Source organism: Strix uralensis, chromosome 1, assembly GCF_047716275.1.
Source record: "Strix uralensis isolate ZFMK-TIS-50842 chromosome 1, bStrUra1, whole genome shotgun sequence".
Classification (NCBI taxonomy): domain Eukaryota; kingdom Metazoa; phylum Chordata; class Aves; order Strigiformes; family Strigidae; genus Strix; species Strix uralensis.
The window spans coordinates 133,261,688-133,284,176 of record NC_133972.1 but is presented as its reverse complement, the minus strand read 5'-3'; the positions used below and the strand labels follow the sequence as shown (position 1 = coordinate 133,284,176).

Below are 22,489 nucleotides of genomic sequence, written 5' to 3'. Positions count from 1 at the left end.
GACAGGATATTAAGCATTGCAGGCTCAAGCCTCTGATAAATTAAAGAGTCTTTCTGTACACATATGAGATAGTGTTTAGCTGAGCAAATAAAAAGTAAAAACTCCTGTGTGGAAGAGGTCAGTGCAGGTTAGACGAGAAACATGGAGAATCAAAGTTCTTCCAAAATTCTTTGAAGGTTCTAGTTTTCTCACATTTATTTGCTGGCACTGTGACCTACTCCACATCTTTATCATACATGCAACCTAAGCTTTATTTCTTAATTTGGACCATGAGATACTACCAAAAACCCACAAAAACCAGACAGCACTGTATTCCAAAGGCTGAGCTCTGCAACAACAGGAATAGAAAAACCATTAGCTAATTACAAGTCCCTTGGTGTGAGAGTGTCAAAGAATTGTCAGATTTAAATGTGAAACATCAAAACACTGGAGAACTCTATACAGCCTGGAATACACAATGACTAACCAAAATTTACTTGCTAATAAACCAAGCAAAAGTAATAAGTAATAGTAGTAATAATTCTTGCCATAGTGAAGTGTAGACCTGAGGAAGAAGAGCTGCCCTCATGAGAATTCCACAGGGCAGGAGTCCTTGGGCAGAAATTATCTGCCAGCACCATAAGTTTACCAGAAGGGACACAGGGAAGACACCAAAATTTTGATTGTATTTGTTTTGTTTGGGGCACATGTATTAAAATCAATTAAATAGAAATAGGGCAAGTGCAATATTTATAAATGACATGGTGAGAAGATAAGTCAAGTGGAAACAGCCTCAAGTTGCACCAGGGGAGGTTTAGACTGGATATTAGGAAAAATCTCTTCACTGAAAGGGTTGTCAAGCATTGGAACAGGCTGCCCAGGGAAGTGGTGGAGTTCCCATCCCTGGAGGTATTTGACAGATGTGTAGATGTGGCGCTTGGGACACAGTTTAGTGGTGGACTTGGCAGTGTTAGGTTAATGGTTGGACTCAAAGATCTTAAAGGTCTTTTCCAACCTAAATGATTCTATGATTCTAAGACTTAATGTACCCAGGTTAAGTGTTAGTGTATCTTGGGGTCTTATGCTGAAGAAATTGGATGAAAAAGGTATTGAGGAAAAGGGGAAGACTTCAAGTCTGCCTTTTGTAGCAGACTGACAAACCACTACAATTCCCTGTACGAACTGATGCACTGCAGGCACTACTCTGCTGAACAGGACAACCAGCAGAGACAAGTAGAAAGTCAGGAAAGAAGGAAAGCAGATGTCAGAAGCTCAGGAGCCTGAAGTACCAGCTTTGATCCAGCTAACAGCCTCTCACAGAACAGTGACTATTTCAGCTGGGATGTGTTACAGGTCCCCACTAAACAAGCATCCTCTCCTGCCTACATTTGCCAAGTGTGGTTGTTCTAGCTCCTAGGCCCAGATTGCCTTCAGGTTTGCCAGACTGACACATCCATCTGTCCCCTTTCCTGTTTATTCAGCTCATTCATTTAAGCAATTGCTTTAGAGAGGGCGAAGTGTGGATTACAGAGACCCTGACAGAAACCTGGAAGATGAATTGCACTACATTTTCAAAAAAACCCCCTTTGAAATTAAACCTTTTTGTCAGTAAGTAAAAATGACACTGCTAACATCAACACATTAAATCATTACATTGCAAAGAAACTTTCATTTCCGATTTTCCCTTGTTCATGTGACAGGCGTGGTTACTGTGCAATGGGCAAAGATAGAAATGTTCAGGGAATCTCCCTTAGGCATATCCCTAATAATAGGGCTTAGTCCTCCATTAAGGGTTGTGACTGATGCCAGACCTATTTTAAAAACCTATTAGTTTTATTTTTGATTCTATCAAGGTGGGTTCTTAGCCTCTATGTTAAAACCAGCTTGCAGTACAGTAAGATCAGGAAGAGTTAGCTCTCTCCTTGCAAACCAATTGCAGTTTATTTTTACCATTTTCACAAAGAGCAGAGGGAAGAGCACCTTCAAACCAACCAAAATCGAGTTTGAACAGCCACTTTCCTTTTTTATGGATGAAAAAATAAACCTTAAATATGCATATACAACTCAGTGGTACATCTGAACTTTCCTAGTGTTGGGATTTAAGATAGGATTCAGGTTCACTTTTTTCCTCCGAGCAGATCATTTTAAGGTCTAATTGTCTGATCTCTCAGATGAAGCGTTCACTCCTTTCAACACAGACCGAATCCTGGTTTACAATATTTTAGGTGATGACCAAGTTACCAAGAAGTTACAACAGGGTCCAAGATCTGTGTCTGTTTCCAGGAAAAATAGTGTTCAAGAAGACTCCTTAGAATTATTAGACTATAAGAGCAGGAGCAAATCATTTAGTGAGAAACATTTCAACATAACCATCTGCCTATATCCACTTACGCTCCCTCTCCTGTTTTCAATTTTTCCTTTTAGACTACAGGATTTGGGGGCTGCTATGGGAAGTAGTACAGCATTAATAAAAGTATGCAGGAATATAATTTTATAGTTAAAAGAGTTAAAAGCATGCACATGACATTCAAAATGACAGAACCAATATAAAAAAAGTGATAAAAAGTGGAAACAAGTATTCACATGTATCAAGGTACTCATTCATGGACAAAAAGTGGTAGCACTACCCTGCATTCAGAGCCAAAGTCTCTTCCATTGAAAATGTCTCAATCTTTTAACAAGAACCAGCTTGCTACAAGAAGAATTCAAATGCAAATAGAAATAAATACTTTATCTAAGTTCTTCTCTATTAACTGCAAACTTTCAAAAAAACTAGCCCTTACATTTTCACATTCAGGCAGAGATTTTTATTTGTAAAATCTATTTTAAAATGGATTAACTAAATTGGCATTAAAGACTGTAAGGATATTTACATTGTGAACAACTGATTAATGATGATCTAACTTTATTAGAATTCTGTTCAGTGAAATGGAACATTTGTCCAGGGTTTGCACAATGCAGACACTAAAGTTCTGATGCTTCCATTGGTCCAAAACACTGTAGACAACTACTACCATGAAAAAGTTAACTAAAATTTAATTTGGAAATCAGAACACTTATTCTGTTCTGAAAGTGAAATTATTTGGTAATTTTTAGGATAGTGCTAGAAAACACGATGAATTCTATTTTGTTTTGCTGGATTAGACCACAAGATTTTTTTATATCAGCACCTAGTAAGACACTAAGAATTCCATGAAATAAATACCAGCTTCACAGCCCTGCATAAGTAATTCACAGAATCACAGAATCATCAAGGCTGGAAAAGACCTTGAAGATCATCCAGTCCCACAATTAACCTAACACTGACCATTCCCAACTACACCATATCCCCAAGCGCTATGTCAACCTGACTGTTAACACCTTAACCCCAGTTCCCTCAGCCACTCCTCGTACAACATGTGCTCCAGACCCTGCACCAGCTTCGTTGCCCTTCTCTGGACACGCTCGAGTAATTCAATGTCCTTTTTGTAGTGAGGGGCCCAAAACCGAACACAGGAATCGAGGTGCGGCCTCACCAGGGCCGCAGGGGTAAGATCACTTCCCTGTCCCTGCTGGCCACTCTATTTCTGATGCAAGCCAGGATGCCATTGGCCTTCTTGGCCACCTGGGCACACTGCTGGCTCATATTCAGCCAGCTGTCAATCAACACACCCAGGTCCCTCTCTGACTGGCAGCTCTCCAGCCATTCCTCCCCAAGCCTGTAGCGCTGCTGGGGGTTGTTGTGGCCCAAGTGCAGCACCCGGCATTTGGCCTTATTGAAACTCATGCAGTTGGCCTTAGCCCATCGCTCCAGCCTGTCCAGGTCTCTCTGCAGAGCCTCCCTACCCTCGAGCAGATCAACACTCCCACCCAACTTGGTGTCATCTGCAAACTTACTGAGGGTGCACTCGATCCCCTCGTCTAGATCATCAATAAAGATGTTAAACAGGAGTGGCCCCAAAACCGAGCCCTGGGGGACACCACTCGTGACCGGCTGCCAACTGGATTTAACTCCATAAACCACCACTCTGGGCCCGGCCATCCAGCCAGTTTTTTACCCAGCAAAGCGTGTGCCCATCCAAGCCGCGAGCAGCCAGTTTTGCCAGGAGAATGCTGTGGGAAACGGTGTCAAAGGCCTCACTAAAGTCAAGGTAAACAACATCCACAGCCTTTCCCTCATCCAATAAGCAGGTCGCCCTGTCTTAGAAGGAGATCAGGTTTGTCAGGCAGGACCTGCCTTTCATAAATCCATGCTGACTGGGCCTGATCCCCTGGTTGTCCATTATATGACTTTTAATGGCACTCGACCTGCTCCATGACCTTCCCTGGCACCGAGGTCAGACTGACAGGTCTATAGTTTCCTGGATCCTTCTTTCTGCCTTTCTTGTAGATGGGTGTCACATTTGCCACCCTCCAGTCCAATGGGACCTCCCCAGTTAGCCATGATTTCAGGTAAATCATGGAAAGCAGCTTGGCGAGCACATCTGCCAACTCTTTCAGCACCCTTGGGTGTAATCCGTCCAGTCCCAACGTCTGTAATGAAAATATTGAAGATCAACAGCGAGGTATGTAACTTTTCCAGCCTTTAAACCTGAAACATATGGCAAAATTTATTAATTGTAAGTATGACTGGACAAAGGCAGAGTAAATTGCTTTCCAGAACTAAACCATCTTATTTTACCTTGTTGTCTCAGTAGCAAAACACAAATAAATTTGCTTTAACTAAAACAAATCTTATAGAAAGCCAGCCTAACAATGAGAATTAAACAAAAAACCAGAAGACAGAGAAGTTGATTTTCAAGGTTGGTTCATTGCAATAGTTCAACTATTGAAAAATGTGTTTTAATTTCACTTTGCAAATACCTGAACTGAGTTTCCAGCTTTGTACAAGCTTCTAATTCTTGTTATGCTTTTCTCTAACAAAGTCTTATGATACTTTTTTCCCCCCTCTGTGAAGTAACTGCCCACTTTAAATCACCTCATCTCTCTGTTTTCTTCCTGATAAACTACCTGTTTTGAGGACTTTTAAGATATTTAATTCATTTTTTTGGTCCCATCTCTAAAGTTCTTAGGAAGCAAGACCAGCACCATAAACAGTATCAAACTCACCAATAATAAACATATTAAAATCATCTCCCAGTCACAAAGTCAATTCTGTAAACCTCAAAGGGGTATAAACAGTTCTGCTGCATTGTTTTCCTACTGTCATTCAACTCCTTTCCAGGGCCAGTGCTCTCCAGGCCATTAGTGTCTTTCACAGTTGGTTCCAGATTCATAACTTGACATTTGGCTGTATTAAGGATGCAAATGATCCGACTGCTACAGTTCACTAAATGTTTACTATAGTTGCTGCCTACTGTTGTTTATCATCACACTAATATTTGTTTTTTCAAAGTTTATTTTCAAATAATTGATAAACAGCTAAATAGTACCAGTCCTACTTTTAATCTCTTCAGAGACCCATTCCAGCTATATCCATCCCATAGAAACGCCACAAGCTTACTGCTTTTGGCGTACCAGGAATTCAGTATTTATTATTCTGGACCCTTGCTGCTCACTGTCTCATCAGCACATGGCTACACTGAGGCCTGTCAGGCTTAATCAGCATGAGCAAGGGGAAGGTGCACCTCTGTCTATTCTCCCTGCTCAGAATGGTACAATTAAAGATCATGGGAGCTTTACCCTAGTGCAAGCAACTAAGCAGGGAGCTAGTAATAGCACCTCTGAGTGCCTGCGTGCTCTTCCTTGGTTCATTTAATATTGGACAGATTTTCTCCAAAGAGTGAGAACAGCATGAGACAGCTGTTAATATATGCTAATTGTACACGTGTGTCCAGTAGTCTGATTAAAGCAGAATGTTTACAAACATCTCAATGTCCTGCTGAAAAAAAGAAAACCCCAAAAACTAACAAGCCTGATTGTAATCATTTATTCTGGATAAACACAAAGATGGGAGTAGTGTCAAAAAAAAAGCAGCATACAAGTATTGAGGTCCAGAGAGGTTTTCTTAAAAGAAAGAAAAATTTTGGATTATTTGGCCCACGTGATAAAGGATTTCCGAGAAAGACAAGCAGAGGTGAAGCCTGAGCCTTCCATAAGCTTCCTACAAGAGCAAGCAACACAATTATTACCTGTATTTCAAGGAAGCTAAGCGGAATTCCCAAGAAGCTCAGTAGGCTTGCTGTGAGGGAAAGATCATCATCCTCTACTAAGTTCCTTCTCCCTTGTTTCAGTCTCCCTTCTCCTTTAACTGCATATCCACACAGGTCTGTACTCAGAGAACTGTTTTGTGCCAAAAATGCCAAGATGTTAGCTACACGAGTGAGAATTTAATATTAATAAAACGTATGACATAAAATTACGAGATGGACGATTCCATAAGTTTTAAAGTACTGAGAAGCAGTGAAATATTCAAACATGAGCATTGATACATTTTCTTAGTGCTTGAAAAAATTAGCATCAACTACTGTGACCCCCAGTTACTCTCAGCTGCTACTGAACACTAAAATTTACCAAGTATTTGAAACAAAGAGATTGTGATAATATGCAGTTGTGGGTTTTGGTATAATAAGTGGAAAAAAACCCCAATGATGTAGTTTAACCACTGTCCTTCATACACCAGTGTTTAATTAATAATGGTGTTTAGAAGTAATAAGCAATGTAACTTTACCTACATTCTGAACTGAAATATGCCAAAACCACAGATTGCCCAAGATCGATATCACAATACTGACTTTGGCCTTGCATTTATATAGAGAAGTGTTAGTATATAAAATATACGCATAGTATGTGTCCATTCCTTTCCATTTAGGCTTAAGTATCTGGCATGCAACACAATCACCACTTCAGCACAACATAAATTGGGAAGAAAACAAGTGTTGCCTATGGTCTTTTTAGCTTAAAACTTTAATTACTTAGCACATGAAATGAATTATGATTAAAATCATGCAGATACTCAGATCACAAAACAAAATACTTCAAATACAATTGCACGTTTAAAATTTACTCAGTCAAATATCTACTTTGAGGTAAAAATGTAAGATGAATCAACTATACTGAGCAATTATAAGCTTAGCATAAATAAATACTAATATTTTCGAAAGTAATCAGTGATAACAGCATTTTAAACACATATATCAGCACAAGAGATACAGCCCATTTACTGTCCTTCAGAGTGCGATCCACTCATCTGCTATAAAGCCACAAATACTATAAAACTGCGTAAGACTAAAGCACAGCAGCCAGTTTGCCCACAACATAAGATTCCTACCTGCATACCGCAGTGTAGATCCAAGTTATTTCAAAAAATATATAATTTCAAAGATTAAGGGGTTTAACTGTACAGCTTCCAAACAAGTATAGTGAAAGTAGCACAACCAAATCCCCATTGAATATTACAAAATGCCTTTGGCCAAAATTCCAAATATAAAGACCTGAAATTCAGGTCAAAAACACATGACCAATTAACATGTCTACTTTTGTGCATGCAAGTGACAGCATAAACAAGTCCTGTGCTTGTGCACCGTGGTGGTTTTTTGCTTGGTGTTATTTAAGTAACTGTTCACATAAAGAATCATGTAGCTGCACAGGGTTCAACTGCATATTCAGGTTCAAAGTGACCACAGGCCTATTCTCATGAAATCTAAATCACAGCATTTCTCCAGATGACAGTGGTCTCTCCCATTTCTCTAACTTCAAGAAAAAAAAAGTTATACTTATTTTCACCACAAGTAGAACAACTAGAATACAAATGAGAACAATCTATTATAGTCTGCAATAGCTGAGGTTTCCATCTCCTGAGCTGATTCACTCATATGAACAATGATACAGGGAAAAGTACATAAAAACCAGAATATAAATATTATACTGCACCATGAAACACTACAATCAGAATATACAAAAACATTAGGGCATTAATTATCTGTCAACCTATTAAACAGAACACTTTAGTATTAATACAGCTTTGAAGGTAAACATAATCTACAGGCTAAATTTTCAAATGGCTGTTTGTCAATGCAGCATAAAACATTTCCATAGTGCAAATCTTACCAACTGTATGAAAGATACTGTCCCCTTCAGAAAAATGCTTCTCCCCCCGACCCCCCTCAAAATAATGAAGAGTCATAAAGTCATACTTCATTTCACATTTAGTACAAGATGTGGTTTGAAACATACTAACATAGGGAAGCTTAATTTTAACACTAAAAAAAAGGCTGAACAATGTTGAGAAATTAAAATAAAGAAGTTAGATATGCTGTAACTGAAAGAAATGAAACCCAAAAATTTGATCTGTGGAAGTGAGGGATTAAAAAGACACAGATCTTTCCTTTTTTTTCACCTGTTAGAAACATAATATATGACAATACAGCACGCTCCCTATATTGTACCAACAACTGTAAGATTACTTTAATTGCTGAAGAATCACAGTGTTAAGTATATCTGCTTCTTGTAGTGTCAGGTTTTCATCTGTTAGCTCTTTATTTGGAAAGGTAGTCACAAGAACAAAATCAGTTGTTGCAAACGCTGGACGGGACTGGATAATGAAATCTCGAATATCCTTAATCCTGTGGAAAGTATATAGACATGAAAATGGCGTATGATTCCATTTTGACATAAATCTCTGAACATAAGATGATCAGAGAACACAAAACTTTCTAACAAACTATTTAATATGTCCTATTGATTTTACATTTCCATTTGATCCAGATGACTAATGGTTGTAGCCTAGAATTTTTTGCTTCTTGCATAAAAAAAATGAAAAATTAAAATGAATGTTGCTTGTTTTCTCAACATAAAATTTGTAACATAGAAGTATATTGCAAATTGATACTTAACACAGAAAGTCAAGTAATTTCAACACCAGCTGTCAAAAATTTCACTATTAATTAGCCTATTCCAAAAAAAGGCTACATTATTAATGAAAGGAGGAATCCTAAAATACATGGTGACAGTGATGAGAAAGCAGAGGGCAATTATCAATGCACTTCAATAGCAAGAAGTTTCCCCTACTTTCACTTGGCAGTACACTTCTGAACGATAGTTCATAAAACAATCACATCAAGAAGATAACAAGAATAATTTAGTTTTTAAGACATGGATGAAAAACAAATAAGATTTTAGAGATCAAAAAAACCTGAAATTTGAGGTTTCTCTCCTAAGACAGTAAACTGAGAATAAATCTTTGAAGATCTATCGTAACTAGTAAGTAGGCAGATTTACTGTGGCCAAGTAAGCAGGGACTTCAACTTTCTATCAGTCTTCAAGGCTTATGACACAAGCAGTGCACTTTAGTAGCTGATTTTGATCATACATCTGGCTGTGTTAACTAAACTACAAAGATTCACAACCAAGAGAAAGTTAATAATGACGAAAATAAGCTTCTGTCGACACATCCTTGGTTACAGATGTTACTGGGGAGTTTACCTCTTCTACCCTTTCATGCAGACAGAAGAAAACACATCATGGCTACAGAGGCTCCCAGTAAGCCCTAACGTTTATCTATAGCATTTCTCCAGCAGGTGCTGCGAAGAAAGGACCTGGGCCTTACTATCAGTGTACATTATCAAGGCTGCTAAAATGGCATCTCAACTAAAATTGCCTCATTGTGGTCTGTGTATGTTGACAGGTGAAGAAAGTTGCACATTGGCTCTGCTCTTATTCTGAGCCAGAAGGAAAAAAAGGAAACAGGTGAACTCTCCATATAACAATATTAACGTGGAATTGGGTCCATGCTAAGACCACCTCCATGGCAGGATTCAAGCTCAGTTTTAGCTGCGTTCTAACACAGATGGTGCAGATTTCAGATCAGGGCTGGCTTGAATCCTGCTTGCTGTGAAGTGTGGGTGGAACTACTGATCAAATCTCTGCCCTCTGCCCAAAGTTCTCTTAGCCACGCAGTGCAAAGCAGAGCTTTGCAGAACCTTGCGCTAACACAACCTCTTAGGCAAATAAATGGGGTTGGCCAACACCATTTGTGGCAATGCCCCAACAATGTCAATAAAACTGATGGCAAGCTCTAATCAGCAAACTACTAAGATCTGAAAAACCCACCAAGTTCACATGCTGCCAATTCCTAGGAGATGACCATCCAAAATGAAACAAAGGTTGGTTCTCAGTATTATGTCCAGCTCACATGCCAGAATTGCAAATGAGCACGTTATGTCCATAACGCTTTTGCATATGGGCTGCAGTCTATGCTTATAACCCATGTCATGTTTGTCACAGTCTCAAGCATAACAAGGTAGAAAGCTGGAGCTCTTGATTATGGGCCACAGGATTTCTCTGTGTGTAGTGTAGAGAGACTATACTCCACACCTTGCAGTAAAGTGCCTTCACAGTGTCATCCAAGTCAGCCACATGCTCCTCCCCAGAAGGGCCTAGGGCTGGGATGACTATATAGTGACTCTGTCCAGATTTCAGTCGCCCTGAGAAAAGTTATGGCTGGTACCACGTCCTGGCAAATCACAGTACAAAACTGGTCTTAAAAGTTTGTGACTTTGCAGTTATCAAATATCTTGTGGTTCCAAGTACAGAATTTTCCTTTGACAGTCAATTTATCAGTACATCTATGTTATGAAAATGACACAGAGCTATAGCATTTCAGTGGAACTGTATTTTTCCCTTTTTGATGTCTTGCTGATATTCATTTAATGACAAAACACAAACTTATCAAAAAAGTTATGGTTACCTGTATTGATTCAGAATCGATTTACCTGTGTGTTTGATTAAATCTTTGTATTAATCTGCTTCCATCTGCTAATCTAATTTGAATTTTAGTTGCTGGCATGGAATCATCAATCAGAACAGGTGCGTTAAGAATGGATTTCTCCTCCTCCTCTGGGGAAGAAGGTGTGCTGACTATTTCAGGTGTAAGGCTAAAGGATTGAACAAAAACACAAACCAGATGTTACCAATGGAGTCAAACCAGAACTGAATATTATTTCAGTTGTCTTTTTCACATAATGACTACCATGTATAGCTACTACAAATGAGAAATGAAAATCCTCTCAAAGTTTCTTGAGCTAAGTATAAACACAGATTTTCTAACAGAGACACAAATAATGCTTTTGTAGTTTCTTGTCAATGATTGCGATATTTAATATTTATTTTTCTTATAATTCTGCATTACATTTGCATTATTTAAAATAGGTAATGAAGTGCGAACAAAACTATATTTGTTTATCCTTACAGAGCATGAAATGACAGTCTTCAATACTAAGATTTGTATGTTGTACCTCCTGGACTATATTAAAAAATAATTATGTACCATTATAGTGCACTAAACTGACCCAAACTGCTTTAGTAATTGCTTTCAGGAGCACTACTTTATGATTCTGGGCATCCCCCACCCTTTCAAAGCACAAATGATATTAACAGGTAATCGACAGCACCACATAGTAAGGTGGAATTTTTTACATTTAGTATAAAAGGAATAAAATCTTCTTGGAGATAACCATTTGGCTGCTCCTTTCATTGTTTACATACCTGAGACTTCATAAGCTACCAAAACAAAACCACCACACAACAGGTGTGCACATTTTCTTATATATAGAACATCATCCTCTCTTCCCCAACTATTTTCTTTAATAACCTGAGCAAGTGCTCAAGTGAAGAAGTTATTATATACAATTGTTCTCCATGTCATCCCTGCCAGAGCTTTCCACCTTCTCAGTTTTACTGAGCACACTTCCTCACTTTTAAAAAGATGAAATACAGATTAGAAACAGTGAAGAATCATTTATTGAATTACTTGCAGAAGCAGACCAGTAATACCTTTTTCTGGCAACCAAACGTATAACATGAATAAATGCAGTCATGAACAGAAACCTAGAAGTATTTACAATTCAACAGATAATATCAAGTCAGCTGAAAAACATGCTATAATGCCTATAATTGTTATGCAAAAAAGCTGATGATTGGCAGAGTTGAGGTCACATTACCTGTTTACTCTTACTGACCAACTTAAGATGAACAGAAATTATGGACAAAGTAGTCTGAAGTGTTTAGTCACAGGAATGAATTTTGGCACATTATGTATCAGTTCTATTGAATTATACACGTTAGAGTTTTAACAGCATCAGCCTACACTTGGATCAGGACAGCAAATGAAACAGAACCAGGTGCAAGCTTTTCTAAATCATTAAATTTCATATTTTTTACTACATATATGAATTTTATACTGTAGTTGGAGATGACACTAGAATTGAAGGAAGTGGGGGCTCCAATCAAAGGTTAAAAGTTGAGCCCCTCCTCTCCCACAGTCCAGACTTTGCAGTATTATTTCATGTAGAGAAGCATGTACAATTCCTATGGTTGTTTGCTTTTAAAAAAAAAGCAGCTCCTACTACAGATTTCTGCAGCATCATTTGAAGTTTTCCTCAACTCTTAGTAAAAGTTGCAAGATTTTGATACAACTTATTGCTCGTTTATTTTGGATCAAATTAAAATAAGATAGTTTACCAAATTATTTCCTTTTCTTAAAGCTAACAGACTTGTCTATATAACTTATAATGAGTGACCGCTTACAAGGTTATATTTCAGGACAGTATTTCTGCTCCTTCATTCCTGAAAAAATATGAGAGTTTCTCCCATACAAAAATACTTTCCATCTGAATTAAGTCAGGCATCAGCCACATTGCTGCAATAGCATCTCCTAGTCCCTTTGTGATGATCTCAGCAGTAAAAGACAACATGTACTGCAGCTAAGCCAGAGCAGCATGTATCCTTACTGGCCACCATCACATTATAACTAAGTTCTGCTTGTTTCTCACTAAATGGGGAACAATGTATTTGGGTCTGCTTCCTCTATCTAGAGATTTTCTCATGAAGTTTGTATAGTACTAACCACCTTTCAGCTTCCTTTGCTTTAAACACAGCTGAATTTAAAAAATTTATAGGCCAAACTATATGCAAGAACAGGCAGAGAAATCTCATAGCCACAGCAAAACACAAAGCATCTAGCAAATCTATGAGGAATATAGGACTAAGATAACCTTCTTTAAGATTATATGTAAATTTTTATGATTACTGGTAGCTCTGGAGTCTCAGGATTGAGACTTGTGGCACGGAATAATTTTTATATTGCTTTTGTCATCTGATTAGCTTCTCCAACAGTCTCCTAATTAATTAAATCCAGCTTTTGAAATAACATACAAACACAGAACAGAAAACCTAGTGTTTTTTACCTTCCAAGTTTTTGCCCTTCACCACTGAAAGCTTTGAATCGCAGTCTAGGCTTCACATATTCCTGCTCTTGGTGGTCTTCCATATCCAAGTTAACCTGGCCACCATGAACAAGTCGCTGCAGTTCCACAGGAATTTCCCTTAATTACAAAAATAAGTTTCCCAATTACATTCTGAACTGCAATACAAAATTACACAAAACCTTTCACAGTATGAGTTGATACTATGTTTACTTTAAAAGTCATAGACGTACAATTGTTTTACAAATTTCTTCCTAAAGGACAAAAAAAAAAAAAAAAAAAAAAAAAAAAAAAATCAGTGAGCTGACAGTCAAAACCTAGAATGCACTAACAAAACATGTGAAACTAAAAGCTGTCTGTAACAAGTAACATTCGGAGTTAAATCACCAGAAGGAACCAAAGTGTTCCAAATTTTTAAATGGCCCATGCATCTGATGACAAATACAGAATATATTTTATGGGTGCAGGCAGAGGAGAAGCCTGGAGCTTTTGATAATCATAAACATGTGGAGGAAGCATTTTCCTTCACTTCACTTGAAAGACATACCTCAAAGAAGTTGCCATTTTAACTTACCCTCTTTTAACAGACTCAAGAAACTGAGCATTTGTTGGGTCTGAATAGGATCTCAACTCGCCATCATCTAAACTGAAGCCATTTCTCCATAGTTTCAGCAAAATTTGAACCTATGGAGCGAAAATGGTGAAATTTAAAGAAGTGAAGCTAGACAAATAAGGTATTTCAATTTCACACAGATTAGTTATATGATATTTGATCTATAAACAGATTTTGTAACAGGCCACAAACAAGAATAACAAAAGAAGAACAGAGTGCTGCACTGTAACTATCATTGTTAGAATCCTTTAAAAAAAGCAAATAATAGTTATAAACTACTATCTACTTCAGGACCACTCTTACACTTGGGGAAAAAGAATCTCTTAATCTGCTATCCATGACATAACAGATGATACAGTCAGTGTTCCAATTAGTTTCAAAACCAGTAAATGTTTCTTGTTGATAAATTAAGAAACAAATCCGTAAAATTACAAACTACTGCTGATACATCAGTTACAGCAAAAACTGCTCTTTCCGCCAATTATTACATGCTGAGCTCCAATAAAGCTGATACTAGCTCCATTCCGTTCCAATGTGGAGAATCCTGGAAACCAGCCTCCTTCACTCCCTTCTTATTCTGTTGCATGCCTGTACATCCAGCCAGAGCCTTTCACCTTCAGAGCTTGCACCTCTCTTCACTGCAACCACCTTGCAGTCCAGCACAACTAGGCTCCCCTAGCCAGCAAAACTGACCTTCCCTTAGAAAACCATCCCTGCCCCCAGTTATAGTAACCCTGCTGCAACATGCTTCTGGCTCACTACAGCTGGCTCTTACTTACACGGTAGAAGGATTACTTCAGAGGGTAGAAGGTAGCAGCTCCTGGTGTGACATGATAGCACCCCCCAGCCTGAACCACATCCTTTGGCCTTACTCATTTCTTGGTTTTGTTTCTAGATAAGCTTAACATTTGCTCTAGCCATTCAAACAAGTATAGAGCTAAGTGTAGAGAACTTTGTTTCCCCCTCCCCCCTCACTTCCTGATTTTTAAATGAGAGGAAAGAAAGGCAAGACAATTTTCAAAAGGCCTCTAACCTGCTGCTTCACCATTCCTAGAATACATCCATGCTCTCCAGTTGGAGACTGGCTACTTTGCAAGCCACAAGAAGAAACAATTCCTAACCTAAGAGGATTAAAATGTTAGCATAGCTAAGAGAATGCAGAACAGCTGGAGGACAGTAACTAAAAGGAATGTCTGCTAAGAATGTAAAAGTAATTTACATCAGAAAACTCCATAATGAAGGTCTTAGTGGTATCCAGTGAACATCTGTCCTCTGCGGACACTTAAACAATTTCTACCTAACACATATGTAATACTTAGATATTAGCTTTTCCTCATAGACGTAGTTACAGTAACACTGCCATTTCAAGCTGTAAACACGATTAAGCAGGCATCTGTTGGAGATTCTGTTTCCGGCTATTCAGAATTTTACTTACATCTTGATTTTCTCCATATATGTATTCAGAATGTTTTTGTGATGAGTCACCCAATCTATATCCACCACCAGAAAATGACTGGGAAAAAATATATAGAAAAGCTTATTGAAATAAATATCTGAAAGTTTATTAAAATTCTTACCTAGGTGCAAATAAAAGCATAAGCAAGCTTGTTTCTGTGATAAAAAGCAAACATACTGTTCTAACTTGTATATTTTCTAAGTGGAAAATTATATCTAGTAACCATAATGAGGCTAAGCAGGTTTTATATGATGCATTTCAGTTTCTAACCTGCATACATTTTCAAACATAATAATTCAACAGATATTTTGACTGGGATACAACTGCAGTTTATTTTTTTAAAAATCATTTTTAATTAAAAATAAAGCAAGTAATTCCAGCTCAGGTTGATTTCTAATGATTTCCCCTGAAATTGTGTGGTTCCTCCCCGCTTTATTTTCTAGAGCAAGCTGTCTGATCACAGATAACGCACAACTGTGTTGATAAATCCTCTGCTATTCGCAAACCACAATAAGGTGTATTTGCTCTCATGTCGTTAGATGAGTTTCAGAGAGACTAATGTAAATACAGATCAAAATATCTTTTAACTTTTACCTTAGCTTTACTGAAATCACCAGATGCTCTTGAGGTTTCATCTAATGGTACAGCCCCATGTTCTTTTGCTTCCTTGAAGAGTTCAGCAACAATTTTACTCGGATTATTAGAAGCCCCAGAAATCTGTAATCCTCTATATTCCGAGTCACCTGAATAAAATCTTTAGAATAGTAATGTTCATAAGCAGCAATGCTTTAAATGACAAGCATAATTTTCCCCTTCCCATCCAAAGAAAAAAAATTAACAGAGAGCCAGATTTGGCACAAAACATTTTCATTCTGATCACAGAAATGTACCGCTTGGTTCTGACCTCCCTGGAAATCCAAGCAGCACTACTCCAAAGACATTTCACTAACAAAACTACCAAGGTGCCTTCTGGAACATGCCCCAGGGGTGAGGGGCCAAGGCCGTATATTCAAGTGAATGCAGTCCTGATGCAGCTGTGGCTTTCTACACCTCATCTTATGTGGATGTTGTCTGCTCCCAGAAAGACCAATTTCCTCAGGGGTGTCCTGTGCATGGGATCGTGCCTGGGCTGGTCAGAATACAGATTCACAACTAACACCACCTTGGCAGAACATGCGTAAAATTGTTATTGAAAAACCTGAACAGTGCCACAATTTGAGCTTTTAATTTAAAGATGTAGTATACTTCCATTCCTGCCATTCCATATCAGAGATGGAAAGTTTCTAATAAATTTAATTAACCTTTCAAGGCATTTTAAAATCTGCAGAAACTGCTGTGAAAGTTAATTTGTGTTCTTTTCTTTCAGCACAGCTCCATTTCTAGCTCTTGAAGGTGAAAAGTTAAATTACAAATGATTCTCTTCAAAACTGTATCTGCTTGATTGTGAAGAACAAGATATTCCTTGAGGATTATCTTGAGGAAGGTGCTATAAATCTCTAAATACCAATGGAATAGATGCTGTAGAAAGATCTGTATATAAATATAAAACCTGGCAAACTTGAATGCTTTGTCTTTGATTACAAGAAGTGTTATTAACCAATAAAACGGGCGCTTTCTACTTTCCTTAACTTTTTCACTTAATCACTTGGGGCAAGGCAAATCAATTAATCCATGTGAAACTGTCTCTCAGGCCAATGACTTCAAAATGCTGTTGATTCCACCATATTTTATAGTTATCCAAAAGCAGTAGTGGGTATGAAGGTGCTGTACAATCATACTACTTTTATGATGTCATGTAACTGGCAATCCCCTAGTATCATCTCTCCTTTGTACATAAATCTGTATTTTTTTATCCTTATTGCCATTTATATGGAAAATCTATAATTATTAGATTTAAAAGAATTACAGTAGTAAGAAGATGAAACAAGAATTCTTATCAGAATTTGTATTCATGAAGGAAAGGATATACTCAAATATTTGAGTAATGGATACACAGAACAACTCAGGGTATTTGAGAAAAGGCAAAAAAGCTTTTGAGTCCAAGTGTAAGGTTTTTTTACATCCATACAGTCACATGTTAAGGCATCTACAGGTCCTAGATCACTACATCCAGATTCTGCTAAATATAGTTTTACTACAGCAGTGTACAGCTAACACTTACTTTAATAAGTGACACAGTGTCTCTGTACTTAGTAGCTCTTTGCAGGATAGACAGCTCACACACATTTTGAAAAATGGGGGGAGCAAAGTGTGAATGTCACAAAAAACCCCAATTACTTTCACATCTGTTAAACAAATTTTTTTCGTTTTAAAAATACCTTTGGTTTTCTTTGTCATCGCTCATGCTTCTCTCTGGTTTTCTCAACCTTCTAAGAGAATCAATTTTAAGACTGCCAAGAGAATGAAAGAAAACATCTGAAGATGACTGGTACATACACTTCACTAAGTACTTCATATGTAACTTCTGAAACTACTGTTTTCAAAAACTAAAGATATCAAGTTGTTGGGTGTTTTTTTTTTATTCTTATTCTTAGTTATGCAGAATTCTGCTTTACGCCACTGGTAGTACCACAGATAACACAGGTAATATGCAAGCTCAACAGCTCTTTCAGAATCCAGCTTACCAGAATTAATTACACTTCAAATTCTTTTCATATTTTAGCTGGTTTTGTCGAGAGATAAGCTGCCTAGTGAAGTCAACACTGGCCTTCCTTGATGTCCTGGAGTTCCAAACCTAGAAAAGTATTTGTTCTCACTTCTATTTTATGCAATTTTAAAAATACATTGAATGGTAACACCGCATCAAAAGTTGATTAAAATGCAGAATCAGATTCTGGTTTATGATAGGGACAGATCAATAAGCTACCACTGGACAAGCTAGGGTTGTCAGTTTGCAAAATGCTAGGAAAAGCTGTACAGATATATGCTCTTGTCCCATAGTACTTGATGAAAGTGAGATGTATACAAGGTAGCTGACTACCATGGGATAAGTACATACAATCTGCTACATGAGCAATGGCAGATCACTAGTTCAGATTTATGCAATTTGTCTGACTACTGTACCTTTGAAATTGAAGTGTAGCAGAGCAGGTCACTGCTTTTTTAAGTATCAGTGTTGATAAAACAATGTAATTCTATATCCAAGTAAAGGATCTGCTTCTTATTACTTTCTCAGAAAAAAAATGTATTGGTATGGACTTAGGTCATGGGCACTAGAAACGCCTTAATCTCTTCTATTTAATTCCTTTGTCGCATTGTAGGTTTTACGGGGCTTGTATTTTAAGCTTCTTAAAGGAACTTACACAACATTACAGCATATATAATACGGCATTTATTCCAGCAGGGCCTAGAGACATTCTTCTATACCTGCAATTGTGGAAGGCAAGCCAAGTAGCTGACTTCAACAGCAGCACTATGCTTCTTTTCAATTAATACACTGCTCATCTGAGAGCAAACTGTAGTCTGCTGAAAGAAAAATCTCATTTTGGATACCAAGTAAATAGCAGCCATCTCTTCTTTCTCAGACAGATTCCAGTATGATTGCCAACAAAGAGCAAGTGTTTGCCAACAGCTATCACACGGAAGTATCTGAGATACTGTATTGCAGCTCTTCCTTCAGTTGGAGTGGGAAATTGTAACTTCATGATATGTATCGGTAAATGGAGCCGTTTGCTTTATTTGTTTATAAACTGTGTTCTATGTAGCTGATTAGTCAACTTAGGTGGTTTCACCAAAACAAACAAATAACTCACCAAAACCCGATTATTTTCCAAGTGTCACATACTGTGCTAAAATCCCTCTTCCTGAAGATCTGCATTTGCAGATGGACTTGAAGCATGGCTCTGGTGACTAAGATCTTTTCTGCTGCTTAACCTCCTTTAAATCAGAGATCCATATCGGCAGCAGCGATTGAAAGAGAAGCCAAATACAAGACCTGTTATGGCATCACTGACAGTAATGACATAAAGACTTCTCTTTAAAACAATTTAAATAAGAATTAATTAAAAACTGGCAAGAGTTCTTTATAAAAAATTTATAACTACATTGAATCTTCAAATGATATGTGAACGGCAAACACTGCAGGCCAGCAAAAGTTGGATTTATACATAGCTACATGTCTTTCCTTCTACCTGCCAAACCCAAATTCATTAAGATGCCCTTCTTATTTCTCTCACCCCATAGGAGCCTACTAATAATTTTTCACATGAATATTTGTCTCATCAGGTACTGACATAAATATAACACTGAAAGCAGCTTACTTGCTAAATTTGACTCAAACTACTGATTTGCTGAATTTTGAAGAAGAAAAGAACCACAGTATTTTTCTGATACAACAAATTTCCACATTCTATCTGTGTAAACAAAAAGTAACACTTACAGCATGTTATCTGAAATGGGTTTAAACTGTTTCGGAATACCATATAGCACAAAGACTCCTAAATAAATACAATTTAAAAACCATTCTGAGAAGACACAGATTATGCATTATTACAGGGATTCACAATTCCGGATTATGAACTGCTGTAGATGGCTTTTTATACAAGGAGGAGATCAAGTAAGTATGACAAAATTTTGTGAGCTAATACAGTACCTATTTCACACATTTCTGAAGTACAAAGCACACGTTACCTCTGTGATATTTTTGTGTTACTGATCTTTGTAGTTGTTGGTTTGTCAGGACACAATGACTGCCTTTTAGCTTCATCTTCGTATAACTCTGCCAAGGCCAACTGTAGGAAATAGAACTGGTTTTAGAAGTCTGTAACTCTAGAACTACATGTGGAACAGAAGACAAAAACTAATGCAAAATGCATGCATCACCAGAAAATTAGTAACATCCACATGAGAAACCCCAACTACTTTGCTAAATTCAACTCCTTTTCTGCTTTATGAAAAAAAAACCCCATGATGCTTAATGCCATTGTGACTTGGAACATGTAGTCTGCTGCCATTTGGTTCATGCTGTTTCTCTAGCTACATTCAGCTTGTATTAGATTCAGCATCACAAGAGTGTATACACATGTACGTATTAAGCATCATCTCACTAATGTTAAGGAATTGAAATAAAGTTGCTAGGTAACTCTCTGATAACACTGGGAAGCAAATAATAATTTTTTCAAACATTTTACATAGAAATGGGAAAAACATAACTCAAATAAGCTTATATTGGAATTAAGAACCAATTCAGCCTTGTTGGCTTGAATTCAAGGCACAGGCATCATTGCAAATACTTTAAAAAAAAAAAAAAAAAAGGTTTTTCCCAAAGGTTCCCCAAATGCTGTCACATCACAGGTAAGTTCATATTTAGAAAGCTGTGCAAGGCATGTCATTTTTAGCAATCTTACTTTTGTCCTGATTAATACTCTGTTGTCAAATCATCCTTAATTTTGTCTTCAAACCATTCTGTTCACACTATGCAAGTGATATTACATTTTATTATGCACACCAGAATAGGTACTAGGCACCAATTTCATTACAGTGTTATGCTGAAAGAATACACATTAAAATAAAATGAAACATCATCCATCCTTGAAAACACAGTGCTGTGAACACAGGATATTAATCCCATATTAATATGAGGCATTTTCTGCAGGGGAAAAACACGATCTGAGGAATTATAACCATTAAGTAAATTAAACTCAGTAACAAGACAGCTCAAGAAAACCAGTAAGACCTCCATTCTATCTGAGGATACAAGCAAATATCTTTTAGATATGTAAAGCTGATAGGGTATGTCACAGACAAGTCCATAAGCAGACACTAAAAGGAACAGGCAAAGCTCTGCCCTGTACTGTCCCTAATCCAAAAACTGAGGGATGCTGAGGGAGCATAAAAGGGCATGGTCACACTTCTGTGCTTTCCTCATCCCACAACCCTTATGGTGCCACAACAAATCAAGTACTGAGCTAGATGGATGGACGGTCAGCTGCTCTGGCCCAGGAGGGTACTACTTCTTCGGTTTTTAACATTGTATAAATAATCATCTACCCAAAATGCCTGTCTGCTTCAGTTGACTAACTAAAGACCGTATGAACCAAAGCATTAACACCCTTTATTACTGTTAGGTATTGTAGCAAAGTTAATCTCAACAAGAACCTACGAAAATTCCAAATAGTAATCAAGAAAAAAATTTTAAAACTATATCCATCTTTCTCTGCTAATGACGTGTAATTAAACAAAACAGGGGCAGGTTTAGTTACCAAAAGTTTCACCAGTTTTCCAATCAATTTGTTGCTTAAAATACTTCAAACCTTCATACAGTTTCAAAGTCACACACAAAAAAGCAATACTACTAAAAGTGTTTGCAATTAAGCATTTAAGTACCAATGCTGAATTACATTTGTGATCACACTCTCTCAAAACTTTCCCCACGTAAGCCTGGGAAAGGATCTTGTCTTTAGTCTTACACCACAGTTGCGGAGACTGACGTCTTCGTGCGGGAAAAGACACTCCTACCAAATAATCAGGAAATACAATGGCGCCAAAATAACTTCAAGTACAGTTAAAACCCAGCTACTGAAGTGTCGGAAGAGCCCTTCCGCTTCCCTGGGGAGCTGCCCACCACACACGCTGACCACCCACCGTTTCCTAAAGCGCCCAATTCTCTTTCAGACTCGTCCTTCCCTTCCCAGCCTCAAAAGGGCGGGCAAAAAGAATGAAAGAAAAGACGTCAGCCTCTGCCCAGAGGCCCAAAACCTGCCCGGTACATCGGGGTAGCCCCGAGTAGCAGCAAGAGGGGCGGGGGAACCGCGCACCGCCCGCTCCCCTCAGGGGCGCCCTGGCGGAAGGCCAGGGGCACCCCCGAGGGGACACGGCACTCCGCCCCGCTCGGCCCGGCCCCGCCCCGCCCCGCGGAGGGAGCGGGACGCCCATCTCCACCCGCTCACCTGCAAATCCCGGGCGCTGGGCGGGCGGCCGCCGCTCCGGGGCTGCCGATCCCTCCGGCCGCCGCCGGCCGCCGCCGCGGACACTTCCCCTTCCTGCTGCGCGGGCGCTGCCCCGCCGTCCGCCATCTTCCGAGGGCGGTGGCGGCGGCGGTCGGGGGGCGGGGCCGGGCGGGGCGGGGCGGGGCCAGCGCCGCGAGGCACTTCCGCCGCCAGCGGCGGCTGCCATAGCAACGGGAGGGGCCGGGCCGGCGTAGCCCCACCCACCGGGCCGTTTCCATGGGGACGGCGGGGGCTTGCCACCACTGAGGGAGCTGGCCTCAGGGGGGACGAGCCTGCCTCCCTCCCTGCCTCCCTCCCTGCCTGCCTCCCTGCC

The 22,489-nt window shown here is 38.7% G+C and overlaps 1 protein-coding gene across 3 annotated transcripts; it reads right to left on the bottom strand.

The window, feature by feature from the left end:
* Positions 1-6,845: 6,845 nt before the first annotated feature.
* On the bottom strand, positions 6,846-22,258 carry UBXN2B (UBX domain protein 2B). Of its 3 annotated transcripts, none has more exons than XM_074881710.1 (9): positions 22,117-22,258; positions 19,859-19,959; positions 17,548-17,619; positions 15,824-15,983; positions 15,209-15,286; positions 13,735-13,844; positions 13,143-13,280; positions 10,671-10,832; positions 6,846-8,578 (listed from the first exon to the last, which is right to left on the bottom strand). In XM_074881710.1, the coding sequence occupies exons 1-9, from the start codon at positions 22,240-22,242 to the stop codon at positions 8,452-8,454; spliced, it is 1,074 nt and encodes a 357-aa protein (XP_074737811.1). In that variant the 5' UTR covers positions 22,243-22,258; the 3' UTR covers positions 6,846-8,451. The 3 variants fall into 3 exon arrangements, with proteins under 3 accessions (XP_074737811.1, XP_074737794.1, XP_074737802.1); XM_074881693.1 differs by having other exon boundaries at positions 6,846-8,522; XM_074881701.1 differs by lacking the exon at positions 22,117-22,258 and adding an exon at positions 18,982-19,105 and having other exon boundaries at positions 6,846-8,522; positions 19,859-19,928.
* Positions 22,259-22,489: the final 231 nt, after the last annotated feature.

Bases quoted from the DNA above. Each gene is read 5' to 3' on its own strand.
- UBXN2B (XM_074881693.1), bottom strand. From the start codon at position 22,242: ATGGCGGACGGCGGGGCAGCGCCCGCGCAGCAGGAAGGGGAAGTGTCC. The intron at 19,960-22,116 runs GTGAGCGGGTGG...TATTTCCTACAG, and splicing joins CCAGCGCCCGGGATTTGCAG to TTGGCCTTGGCAGAGTTATA. The intron at 8,523-10,670 runs GTAAATCGATTC...TACTTTCCACAG, and splicing joins AGATTTAATCAAACACACAG to GATTAAGGATATTCGAGATT.